At 45.4% G+C, this 13,188-nt stretch overlaps 1 protein-coding gene and 2 non-coding genes across 3 annotated transcripts; all 3 read left to right on the forward strand.

Annotated features, from left to right (window-relative positions):
* The first annotated feature begins 9,726 nt into the window (after positions 1-9,726).
* On the forward strand, positions 9,727-12,222 carry Rpl27a (ribosomal protein L27a). The gene is made up of 5 exons (XM_038331818.1): positions 9,727-9,789; positions 10,144-10,207; positions 10,459-10,534; positions 11,041-11,215; positions 12,051-12,222. Exons 1-5 carry the CDS (start codon positions 9,787-9,789, stop codon positions 12,177-12,179), a joined length of 447 nt encoding a protein of 148 aa, XP_038187746.1. The 5' UTR covers positions 9,727-9,786; the 3' UTR covers positions 12,180-12,222.
* LOC119806085 lies at positions 10,677-10,806 on the forward strand. Its single transcript, XR_005284119.1, has one exon. It is a non-coding gene; the product is annotated as a small nucleolar RNA SNORA3/SNORA45 family (small nucleolar RNA).
* On the forward strand, positions 11,708-11,838 carry LOC119806084. The gene has a single exon (XR_005284118.1). It is a non-coding gene; the product is annotated as a small nucleolar RNA SNORA3/SNORA45 family (small nucleolar RNA).
* Positions 12,223-13,188: the final 966 nt, after the last annotated feature.

Genomic DNA, 13,188 nt, shown 5'->3' on the forward strand with positions numbered 1-13,188 from the left:
CCCTGGGACTGAAGTTACTACAAAGGGTTATGAGCTAACATGTGGGTGCTGGGAAATGAACCCAGGCCCTCTGGAGGAGCAGCCAGTGACCTCCACCACTGAGCCATCTCTCTGGCCCTCTAAAAATTTGTTTAATTACTATTTCACTTGAATAGTGGTGTTTTTAAAGATATAGCGAAGGTCCAACCTAAGATTTTAGGTGCAGTATTGAACTTAAGATCTAGCTCACACCAGTGTTAGTTATCTGAGATTAACGAGGAGTGGTACAGACATGCCAAGTGTGCATTCTTGCCACATGGAGTTTAAATGACACTGTAGGACATTATATTATTGTGTGTTTACCAAACTTAGCTACACAAGTGAGTAGCATGTTTAAATCGCAGTGATAAATTTAGTTTAACAAAGACTCCACCTGGATATGAAATTAATATTGCTAATCTGGCTGTTTGGTTTTTGTTGGTTTTATCATGTTTGAACACTGCTTGGTTCTATAATCACAGAAGAGTTATGAACAAAATGAGCTTGTGTCTACTTTTAGATTTGTATTTTAATAACTATTTCATTTGGTTTGGCTGGGGCTCTACAATTATGCAAGTCTGGATTTCCAAGAACCACGTCCACTAAGGAAGAAGGGGTGATAAGGCTGGGGAGGCCAGCCTCCTGGGTCCAGGAAGGTAGCACATGCAAAGAGATGGATGCTATTGGGGTCACTGCAAACACCAGGGCTGACAGAGTAGCGATCCACGCGAGGCAAGCAAATCCGGCTCAGCATGACTCAGTAGCTGGTACTGGTTAGTCTGACACCAGGCAATCTATTTTAGGCATACTTAAGTGTGGTACAATTTGGGAGAAGTTTTCTGGTGTAACCCTGTGCACAAGGAGGCATGATTACACCAAAACACTTCTCGAGTATGTGTCCCTTCTTCTATGAAGATCGGTTCTGAAGACAGGCTACACGTGTTATCTCCAGGGCCTGGGGAGGAGGATCTGTGTGGTCCGGTCACCTAGAATACTGGACACTTCCATTCCCAGCCTTCTGGGTAGAAAAGAGATTCCACTCCTTTCCCCTGATAAGTCAACCCCAGTGTCTCACATTCCTGGTTCCCTCGTGCTATCTGTGAGCTCAAAGACCTCTGTGCTCCCAACAGGATGAACTGTCACTTCCAGTTCTACAGGCAATGTCAGGGCAGTAATTTCCAAAAAGCAACCAGAGCAGCTCCAGTAGACGTGAATGGTCTCATAGTAAGTTTAAGTATGTGGATGAACTGATTACATCAGATCAGCGGTTCTCAAACGTTTTAGAGAGGGGGGGAGTGCTGTGGGACAATGGTTTTACCCTGTAAACATTTGTTTCTTGTATTTGTTTAATAAAATGCTGTTGGCCAGTAGCCAGGCAGGAAGTAGAGGCAGGGCAATGAGAACAGGAGAATTCTGGGAAGAGGATTCTGCAGTCTGCAGTCCTGACCCAGCCACAGAGCAGGGAAGATGTGACTGCCTTGCCGAGCCATGTGGCTAACATAGACAAGAATAATGGGCTAATATAAGTTATAAGGGTTAATAAGAAGTCTGAGATATTAGGCCAATCAGTGTATTAATGAAGACCTCTGTGTGATTTTTTTGGGATTTAACGACTGCAGGAACCAGGCAGGACAGAAATCTCAGACAACAAGGGACGGGGACAGACTTTCTTTTTTTAGACAGTGCCTTACTGTGCAACCCTGGCTGACCTAGCACTCACTGTGTAGATCAAAAACCCTCCAACTCAGAGACTGCCTGCCTCTGCCTTCAGATGGTTGGGTTGTGCCACACATAGGTGCATGCCAGCCAGGCAGGTGGCGCACGCCTTTAATCCCAGCACTGGGGAGGCAGAGACAGGCGGATCTCTGTGAGCTCGAGGCCAACCTGGTCTACAGAGAGAGTTCCAGGACAGGATTCAAAGTTACAGAGAAACCCTGTCTTGAAAAACAAACAAACAAATAAATAGTAAAGATGTATGCCACCATTCCCCAGCTGCTGTTTTCTTTTTTTAAACACATTTAGAGAGAGAGACAGACAGGCAGACAGAGACAAAGGAAGTGTGCAGGGTATAAAGAACATGTTGGTAGTGGGAGAGGCATTGTAAAAGTTCTAAAGTAGTTGGTACTAGGAAGCAACCACAATTGTTAAAGAGAAACTGCTCTGACAGCAATGTGCCCTGAAGACAAGACTCCACACATGAAAGGTTCCCTCTTGTGAAAATGCAAATTCATTTGAAGGGAACCTGAACTGAGAAGGATGCAGAGTGGGTTTCCTGTTCAACACAGCTGTCCAGGGAAGACTTTTCCCAGGATCAGCACACAGAGGCACCATGCAATTGTGGTTCAAGGTGACATAATTTGGCAGCAGAACCTCGCAACTCTGTCCATGTGGTACAGGTTGTATAGTCACGAAGGTTTCAGCTTTGTGCCAGGGTTATTGAAGGAGAGAGAGCAAGCAATGTGTGGCAGGATCAAAGCTCCTGCAAGGAGGCCTTGAGAGATCACTGCATGAAGCTATAAAGGTGAAGCTGAATTTGCAATGGAAATCCAGAATGTTGGTGATTCCAGAACCCTGGAAGTTTCCAAGGAAAGTTGTAGGTACAAAGTAGAGAAGTCTATGTGTTTGCTACAGGTAGGGAGCCTGAGGGACAAAACTACCCAAGTCCTCTGGAATCGAGATGATTCCAGCAGAAGCTCTACATACTGACCATGGAGCTGCAGAACGAGAAATTTGTACTGCTGGACTTCAGCTTCGGTCTGACCTTTTCTTGGTATATTCCATTTCTCCCTTTTGGGATGGAAGAGTCATGTACATTGGAATTATAGAATGTATCTTATATTTATAATGTATTTTATAGAGGCTTGTGTTTAAGGATTTGTCCTGAGTTTTATCAGAGACTTTACTCCTTGGATTTCTGAATTATGTTGGGACTATTAAAAACTATGGGACTATTTAGAGATGGAGGAAATGTTGCATTAAGAGATGAAAACGAAATTTGAAATGATGTGTTGAGGACCAAGAGGACAAGGTGTGGAACTGTTGTGGTTAAGTTTCATCGTCCACTTGATGAGACATAAAATCACCATGGAAACACATCTCTGTGTTGAGGGCCTTTTCAGAAAAGGTTGGCTGAGCAGAGACGACTTCCTAAACATGGGTCCAACCATGCCACGGGCTGGGGTCCTGAGCTGGAAAAAAAGAGAATGTGACCCGAGAATCAGACTCACCTCTCTGATTTCTGACTACAGACAAAATGACCAAGGATGACACCCATGCACATGCTAACCCAGGACAAAGATGGTGTTAGCATTGTTATGAAAAACACCTGAACTTGTGAACTCCTTAAAAGGGTCCCATCAGGGTCTACAGGTCACACTTAGGGAAACTGCCGCACCAGACTTCACACGCGAACCCTGGACATTCGGGAAGGTGGGCACTATCACCAGTGAGCACTGTACAAGGCGAGAAGAGGAAGAGCTGCCTTGTTCTTTTCAGCGGGGAGGGTGAAAGGCTCAAAGGCACATCTAAGCAGCAAGCTGTGTCATCTGAGGGTGGGAAACATAGGCTGAGTCCCTTCACACCCGTTTCCTCTGGTGCTTTGCTCTGCAACTTGGTCCATGTGCTCCTGACCTGAGAGAGGGAAGGAGACACATTTTTGAAGATTATACTTAAGCCAGGCACACACATTCCAAGTCTTCCTATGTAAAGTTCTCGCCTAAAAGAATTTGTGTCCAGTGTTACCAAATCTTCATTTTTCTTTTTTCCTTTTGATTTTTTGAGACAGGGTTCCTCCATGTAGCCGGGCTGTCCTGGAACTCACTCTGTAGACTATACTGGTCTTTATCTCAGAGATCTACCTGCCTCTGCCTCCCGAGTGCTGGGTTTAAAGGTGTGCGCCACCACCACCTGGCATGTCTCTGGGTTATTATTAAGACCAATTAAACTTGTGCTACTACTGTTTTGCTTGGGGAAATAAGTTCAAATTATTATCACAACACAGTGTTTATGTCAGTGGTAAACTGAGTGAGAACACACACTCAGCCAGACTGCAGAGCACACTTTTTTTTTGTCCTGGATACAATCCTGCAGTCATAGCCCTAGAGCAAGACTTTGTCATCTTTGCTCACTATTCTAGCTTCCCCTAAGCACCTGGCATCTATGAAGAGGGTCAGTACAGAATGCACACCCAACCAATACTTGTCAAATGAATGACTGCATGAATAATAGTTTTTTTTTCAAAGCTAAGAAAAACACATTCAAGGAGACCATGCTCTTTCTTCAGTAGAATTCAGCAAGTGGAAACAGAGCAGGGAAATGAACCCAGGCTTCTGTGTTCACAGTCATTGAACCCTGTGAAATTAAATTAAAACCTAACTAGTTAGCCTCTCTTGTTTGTACTATGATATGAACATCCTCTTCACAGTTTACTGCTGTGGACTTGAATGGAAGGATTTCCCAGGCTGGCTTCCGACAGGCCTGTAGGATATATTTGTCAGGTGGGACAATAAGATTTAAAAACAAGCCGGGCGGTGGTGGCGCACGCCTTTAATCCCAGCACTTGGGAGGCAGAGGCAGGCGGATCTCTGAGTTCGAGGCCAGCCTGGTCTACAAGAGCTAGTTCCAGGACAGGCTCTAGAAACTACAGGGAAACCCTGTCTCGAAAAACCAAAAAAAAAAAAAAAAAAAAAAAAAAAAAAAAAAAAAAAAACCAAACACAGTCCCACATGGACTGTGTAATCCGTAATCCTCAAATCGGTTTTTGTTTGGTTTTTGCTTTGTGCTTTAGAAAACACCTGTTAGCCTATGGGTTTCCCCCAAAACTACTTAAAGGGCAGACCAAAGCTCTGACCAAGAAGTTGAAACAGAATTAGAAACCATACCTACTGCTGGTACACAAGTTGGTACAGTCCATCTGAAAAAACAGCAACATAAGATGAATCCCATAATGTTCATGCCCTATAACTGAGTAATATCTCTCCTGAGATTTTATTCTAGACAAGTTATTGATCAAAAAAGTCCATCATACAAAATGTTAAGTGCAGCTTTGTCTAGCAAAAAATAGAGTAAGAACCAAAACACAAGAAACAAAATACACAAGCAAATGGCTTAGCACAGGCCAAAGGCAAACTCCTCTTCAGCTGCTGAAAACCAACCTGAAGAGCTGAGGTAGAAGCTCAGTGCTTACCTAGAATGCTCAAAGCACCGGGGTCAGCTCCTGGCACCATGAGAAATAAGATGAACAAATCCTCGTTAACTGGGCAATGATAGGAAAACGTCACGGAATTAAAGAAAATGCAGACTACAGAAGGAATAACATAGGACTAAGGGAGACAACTCAGCGGCTAAGAGAGCACACTGTGGAAGTCTGGGGACCAGAGTTTGACTCCCTGGCACCCACAGATTAATAAAAGCCATAAATGGTCATGCGTGACTATAACTCCAGTGTTGGGGAGGAAAATGGGTGGATTCCAGGAGCTCGGGGGTCAGCCAAGACTAGTCAAAACTTCAAGTTTCAGGTCCAGTAAAAGACCTCGTCTCAAGAGAATATGGCAGAGAGGTAAACTCCTCTGATGTCCATGTATGTGGTGTTCACACCCACACATGACATACTCCACACACACACAAGGATTAACGCTCCTGTGATCATCAACTCTGCAGGCAGCTATGTTTACATGTAACCGTGACCTGAAAAGTGACATAAAACTTTGTGAGGCAATATGATCCCAGATGTCTATACCTTTTTAGAATTCCTTTTAATGTACTTTCCTATTACATACACATTTTAAAACTCCCTATAGAAGCCAGGCAGTGGTGGCGCACACCTTTAAGCCCAGCATTCGGGAGGCAGAGGCAGGTGGATCTCTGTGAGTTCGAGGCCAGCCTGGTCAACAAGAGCTAGTTCCAGGACAGGCTACAAAGCAACACAGAGAAACCCTGTCTGGGGAAAAAAAAAAAAAAAACAAAAACAAAAACAAAAAAACAACTCACACTAAAAAAGTGACAGACTCTGACTCTTCTTAGTTTGAATTAATAGTCTCTCTCTCTGAGTCTCATGATGTAGCTTTGACTGGCCCTGAGGGGATCCATGTCTTTGCCTCCCCAGTATTAGGACTAAAGACCTGTGGTGCATGCCAGGCCAGTAGTCTCTTTTTAAAACGACAACATATTTTTCTAAATGTCCAATCAAAGATGAAACAAGACAAGGTTTGGGGCTGGAGAGATGCCCCACGCTTAAGAGAACTGGCTGCTCTTTCAGAGGACCCAAGTTCAGTTCCAGTGCCCTCAGTGGGTGGCTCACAACTACCTAGAACTCCAGTTCCAGGGAATCCAATGTCTTCATCCGGTCTCAGCAGATACCTGCACGTGTCATACACTCACACAGACAATCATACACACGCATAAGCATAAATAAAAAGATCTAACAGCCAGGCGGTGGTGGTCGTGCACGCCTTTAATCCCAACACTCAGGAGGCAGAGGCAGGCAGAGTTCAAGGCCAGCCTGGTCTACAAAGCGAGTTCCAGGACGGGCACCAAAGCTACAGAGAAACCTTCTCTCGAACAAACAAACAAACAGAAAAAAAAGGTGACAGACAACAGGTCTGAAGTGTACATACTTCCAAGAACTGCTGATGTCTGAAATACAAAGCAAAACCAGGAGCCCAGAGAGGTGACAGAGAGAAAGGGGCCACCAGGGCACTCTTTCAGAGGACAGTGTGCTTGTGCTTGCTCCCAAGACCACATGGAGAGAGGTCTGAGGTTTACGTGCCTCACCAGGTGGTTGTGCCTGGTGTCAACTCACTTCACTTCATTTCACAAGTATTTTCTGAGCCCTGACCCTCTGAAGCAGCTCAAATGCCTGCGATGTCACAAGACTATGCTGTACTTCATGGAACTGTCACAAAGGACAATTCTCATGGGTCACATTTGAGGTCATGTCCCATCTTCCTCCCCCCTGGGGAGGCAACTTAATGCCTTGACATCTGGCTGCTATTCAACTTCTCCTTTTCTGTCTTGTCAAAGCTGATCGACCTGAAGAAGCTAACTTTGCTGAACAAGCACAGGAGCCATGAGTCAACCAGTTACCTCACGAGGAAGAAAGGGAGCTGCCTAGAAAAGCCACAGCTGGATAAATGCTGCTTCTACTCTAGAGATCAAGCTATTGCTAAGACTATGGGGTGAGTACAGAAGCCAACACTGGGTCCTGGACTCACTCAGGAAGGGTCTTTTCAGCCAGGTGTCCCGAGGAGAGGATGTAGCTTCTCTATACATCCTCTGTATAGATGTAGCCGGAGGATTGGCAGACTATTCAGAAATAGGATTCTATCTCCAGCCCTTGATCCAAGGCCATTGAGGTTCACTTGACATTCCTTTGTTCCCTAGACTCTGCTCCCCTTACCTCCATCGACAGGTCCTTTTCCCAATAGGAGTTCTACATAATTTGGCTCATCACCTGCACACTTATCAGACAGCAGGTCTTTAAGATCTTGTTCTCTACTCTCAAACCCCTCTCTGCTGGTCACAGGTAGTATATGACTAACGTCTGTGAGATGAAGATCATAATGCCGTGAGGTCAGAAAGGGAGGGGTCACTGAGGTAAACACTGGGAATCTGGAGAGAGAGAGGTAAGTTTAGACCCAGGCCCTGTATCTCACAAACTATATAAATTTGTCTGACAAGTCACAGAATTCTTTTGTCTCATGCATAAAATGAAACTACAGTCCTAAATCCTCAGGCCAATACATTTTGTAAATTTCAAAGCACTCTGAAGATGTTGGGGCTAATACCATTGTGGCCCGGAGTGCTATTGGATGTAGCAGAATATTAAGGTAGTTCTTAAGAGTTCAGGAAAAAGCCAGGCGGTGGTGGGGCATGCCTTTAATCCTAGCACTCCAGGAAAGCGGATCTCTGTGAGTTCAAGGCCAGCCTGGTCTACAAGAGCTAGTTCCAGGACAAGCTTCAAAGCTACAGAGAAACCTTGTCTCGAAAAACCAAAATAAGTAAGTAAACAAATAAACAAATAAACAAATAAAAAGAGTTCAGGAAAAGTTGGTCATGCTGGTACATGCTTAAAAATCTCAGAATATGGGAAGTTGAGACTGAAAGATCAAAAGATTAAGTTTAAGAAAATCATGGCTGGTACCAGAAAACTAGCTACCCAGGCTAGTGAAGACAGGGGTAGTTCTAAACATCTGCCCTTGTACTCACAGATAAGAATAGTCCTCAGCCCTCTTTTGCATCAGGCAAAGAGAGACCGATATAGAAAACCACAAACAATCAAAATGTAGAGTTGTGGAGTCCAGCCCCAATAAATACATCTATAAAACAGCTCAGGGACCATTGCAGAAGAGGAACAGAGAGCAGAGGCTTTGTTAGGAGAGTGTCTCCCAGGAATGGCAGAAGCTACACCCATGAAGTCTAAGTCTGCCTACACAGGAGCTAAGTAAGGACAATAGATGCACATTATAGCCCAAGTGAGTAAGTTATAGACCATCATGCCGATCACGTCTTTGAGAGTGTAATTCCAAAAGTCAGGAGGCTCAAGCCAGCCTTGGCTACAGACCCTGCCTCAAAACATGCAAATAAAGATTAATCTTGAGGAAATGGTGTAACTAAAACTGAACTGCCCAGATTGCAATGGATTAAACATTGAACAAGAGTTGAGTGATGGTGTACGCCTTTAAATCCAGCTTTTGGGAGGCAGAGGCAGGCAGATCTGTGCTCCAGACCAGCCTGGTCTACAGAATGAGTTCCAGGATAGCCAGGGCTACACAGTAAAATGCTGTCTGAAAAAGCAAATAAACAAAAAGTACACACACAAAGGGAAAAAAAACCAAACCGACAACAATAAAAAAAACAATGAACAAAGAAGCTAGCAAATGGACAAGATTTCCATTGCAAGCTCTGGGGAGTTTGGCTGAAAAAAGGAAAAGAGTCCTAATAGAGATAAAGAGGATCTAGGGTATTTTGGCTAGAACATTCTTTAGCGGAACAAGACAAAAAAAATTAACAGATTTAGGGGCTTGAATCTGTGCACACACAAGGCACTTGGAGCACTTTTGAACTCTTAATAAACACACTACACACTAGGAACTTATGGATTTAAAGAGAAAAAAAAAGGCCAGTCCTTGAACCTTTAAAGTATTTGGGATCAACTGGGAGACAAATAACTTGGTAATGAAGAGAGTTACGTGCAAGATTGTGTGGTGGTTCAAGAAAACTGACAAAACAGGTCCAAGAAGGCCCACACCGGAAATGCTTGCATCGGGAGCACACAGGGCAGGGAACCTCGGGTCCCAGTGAGAGCGTGTCAGCCGGGTCCTGAAGAAAATTTAAATGTGGTGTTTATACAAAATATTTACGAAATCTAGATTCCTGAAGCACAGCAGGCTGTTCAAACTTGACAGGACGACCACAGAGATGGGACAAGAGGCAAGGAGAAGGGTAGTGTCCACGCAAGGGAGAGCAGAGGCCGTGAAGCAGCTTCACAACGGCCGGGAGTCAGCAAACAACACCACCGTGACAAGGCAGGGTGATCCGAACGCGCCTCCCGCCGCGCCGCTTTTAGGATTAGCTCCGGGACGCCGGCGCCGGCAGGAAACCCCGCCCTCCTATACGGAAAGGAATCGGCTGGCGGGCGCCGGAAGCAGGTGACGGCGAAGCCCCGCCCAAGACCAGCCTCCTGGCCGGAAATGATGCGTTCGTCCCGCCCCCACACTTGCTACTCGCGATACTTCGCGGGTTCCTCCCTCTTTCCTTTCTGCCACCGCCATGGTAGGTCTTCCTTTCTTGGCCTCCGCGTCTTCGTGGCCGTTCGGAGCTCTCCTGTACATCTCAGCTGCTTGCCCTTATCTTAGTGGGTCTTCGTGGATACGCGTAGCCTGCGGGGCGGGGGATGGCACGCATGGGTTTGGGGCGAGGAGCCTGGGGCCGCGTGTTCCAGCCGGGGCTCGGATCCCTGAGACACGCGGGCTTGGGCGTCCGGCCCCGGCTCCGTCGGTAACGTCGACCTTGCTGAATGCTCCAAGGCAAGTCCTTGATTACAGGCATATTTCAGGCAGCAAGCGTTGCTCACCCCTGCCTACCCTTTTCGTAGGCCCTAACCACTTGGCTGTTTTCCCCATATAGCCATCCAGACTGAGGAAGACCCGGAAACTCCGGGGCCACGTGAGCCACGGCCATGGCCGCATCGGTAAGTGTGGACCTCTTTTCGTGATAGGCCTTTGGGCTGCGTTTCGGGTGTTTACTGAACGATTGAACAACTTAGCCGTGAGTAGAGGAAAACCTATTTGTTGCCAGTCGGATTGAACAGCAGTTTCCATTTTTAAAGACTAGTACAATTTAAGATAATTTTATGTCGGTAGCGGAATGAAAGTTAAGCACAGCAATGTGATGTGGAACGTCGAAAAAGGCTGGTAGCCATGTAGTTTTGCGTGTTTGCAGGTAAACACCGCAAGCATCCAGGAGGACGCGGGAACGCTGGAGGCATGCATCATCACAGGATCAACTTCGACAAATAGTGAGTGTTTCTTGGAGGTCGGTTTTAACTGGCAGCGGCGGCGTTGGAGGTAGGGGCAGGGTAACCTAGAACCTTCAGAAATCGGTTTCTTGACTTAGGTTGCTGCTAGCTTTAGCAACTTAATAGTGCCTGAGAGAACCTGCCCGAGGCTAGAGTCACGCTCAGGTATTGACTGTTGCCTTAGTGTGCTAGAGTCCTCGAAGAATAACTGCTGACCTTATTCACTGGCTGTGGACTTTCTGGCATGGTCAGTCACCAGGTTAGTGACATACATAAGAATGGGGGTTAGGTTAGCCTTTATCCAGCCATTAGAGGGTGGCGGTTAGGGATCCCCTTGTGAAAGGGGTGCTAGTGAGTGACCTGAAGATCTAGTTAAGTGTTTCAAGTTTCTGCTGTGTCAAAGTTTGCGACGGTGAAAATTAACATTGTACTAGGAAGAAAGAACCTACCTCAAAGATGAGCTTGCGGGGAGAGAGGCTCTGAAGGTGCTTGCCTTCTCTTCCCAGTCATCCAGGTTACTTCGGGAAAGTTGGTATGAGGCATTACCACTTAAAGAGGAACCAGAGCTTCTGCCCGACTGTCAACCTGGATAAACTGTGGACACTGGTCAGTGAGCAGACCCGGGTCAATGCTGCCAAGAACAAGACTGGAGTTGCTCCCATCATTGACGTCGTGCGATCGGTGAGTTGGCGTGCCCCTTATCCTTAAGGGAACGTGTAATTTTATCCACTTTATCTCCTCTGGAGCCAAACGTATATGTATTTGGCCATTGCCGATTAGAGAACCCTCATTTTAGTAGAATTGTTGCAGGTAATTAAATTGGTTCCAGCAAGCACTTGTACCCCTCTCTTTGGTCCTCACATGTAGAGAGTTCAGAGAACACATTCATCAAGTATTTGCTTTCATTTCTAACAAATGTTAGCGATCATTTCAGTAAATAAGCTTTCCTATGTTTATGCTGATTCTAACAGGCTTGGTTTTAACATGAGCACATAATTGGTTCAGAATGGTCAGTTGGTAAGGCACAGGTTAAAGCCTCAGTGTTCATTCAAGGCCCTATATAGAGAAGAGTGCTCTTCCCCCATCGCTGCTTAAGTGCAGAGACCCACACGATAGGTGTGTGGCCATAATTCCATTCCCAGCCTATTTGAGGAGCGGGGAGGTATGTGTCTAGCCGAGACTAGAGTCACATCCCGACATGGTGGTTGTCCTGGTGTGCTAGAGTTCTCGAAGAGAATCTGCTGGTCTTGATTCACTGGTAGGGGTCTTCAGTGTCCCTGTTAGTGCCCAGATCAGAAACATGTCCTACCTGAGGCCGCCCATGGTAATGCATGCTTTAATCCCAGCACTATGGATATGTTGGTGGATCTTTATGAGGCCATATCTATCTACATTTGAGTTCCAAGCCAGCCGAGGTTACACAGTGAGACCATCTCAAAAAGAACATGTCCTACCTGTGTCTTGGGGTGTTGAGTATCTGCTGTAGTGTATTAAGAATTTTTTTTTTTAATTCTAGGGCTACTACAAAGTTCTGGGGAAGGGAAAGCTTCCTAAGCAGCCTGTCATCGTGAAAGCCAAATTTTTCAGCAGAAGAGCTGAAGAGAAGATAAAGGGTGTTGGAGGTGCCTGTGTTCTGGTGGCTTGAAGCCATTCAGGGAGGCCAATTAAATGCTAACATTTTCCAGGTGGTTTGAGTGTAGGTTCTTCGGTTTCGTTTCTATTCGTCCTTGTTAGTATGCTGGGACCTGTCTATTAGGTCCTAGGAAGATGTGAGGTATGGATTTCATACAGTCCCAGTGTGGTCATCTCAAAGCGCACGCCTGTATGTGTGTGTACTCAAGTGGCTTAGATTTCAGCAGCCATAAATTCCTATGTCCCTGAGCACCATTACTTTTAGCTGAAAATGTAAAGAAAAATTCTAACATGGCAACACATGCCTTATTAATCCTAGCACTCTGGAAGCAGAGGTAGGTGGGTAGGCCAGCCTGCTCTGTACAGTATTATGGCCACATCCCTTAGGAGGTGTCACAGGTGCCACTTCCTCACTTCCCAAAGTCTAAACTGTCCAAAAGATGAGAGCTTTTGTTAAGAGTGCCTTGGTCTTAAAACTGTCTATACCTGTAAAACTTTTGGAATGTTGAACTGACCAAAGGGTTCATTTAAGTTTTTGGAGTATAAAACCACTATGTCTGACATAAAATTGCAAAACTGTCACCCATAGTACTGACTGGACACAGTGATGTGTATGATGGGTATGCCTGTGTGCGGGTGGAAATCAGGACGATTTTGTAGTCCTGTACACGAGTTCCTAGTTTCAGTAGTTGTGAAAGTCACTCGAGGGTACAAAGTAGGCATACATGAAAGGATGTTTTTTCCAAAAAAAAAATGGCAGCTGTGGTAATTCTACCCCAAATTTCATAGATTATTGTGGAACAAAGTTTGAATACTGTTTTATAAAATTCTCCAAAAAGCAACAGGGTAACTTCAAAATAAAAGGTAAGCAATAGGTAAAACAAGAACAATGTATACATGGTTAAAAGATTTATTATGTATATAGTGGTATGCCTGCAGGCCAGAAGAGGGCATCAGATGGTTGTGAGCCACCATGTGGTTGCTGGGAATTTGAAAGGAAGAGCAGCCAATGCTCTCAACTG

The sequence above is a fragment of the Arvicola amphibius genome, chromosome 1 (assembly GCF_903992535.2).
Source record: "Arvicola amphibius chromosome 1, mArvAmp1.2, whole genome shotgun sequence".
Taxonomy (NCBI): domain Eukaryota; kingdom Metazoa; phylum Chordata; class Mammalia; order Rodentia; family Cricetidae; genus Arvicola; species Arvicola amphibius.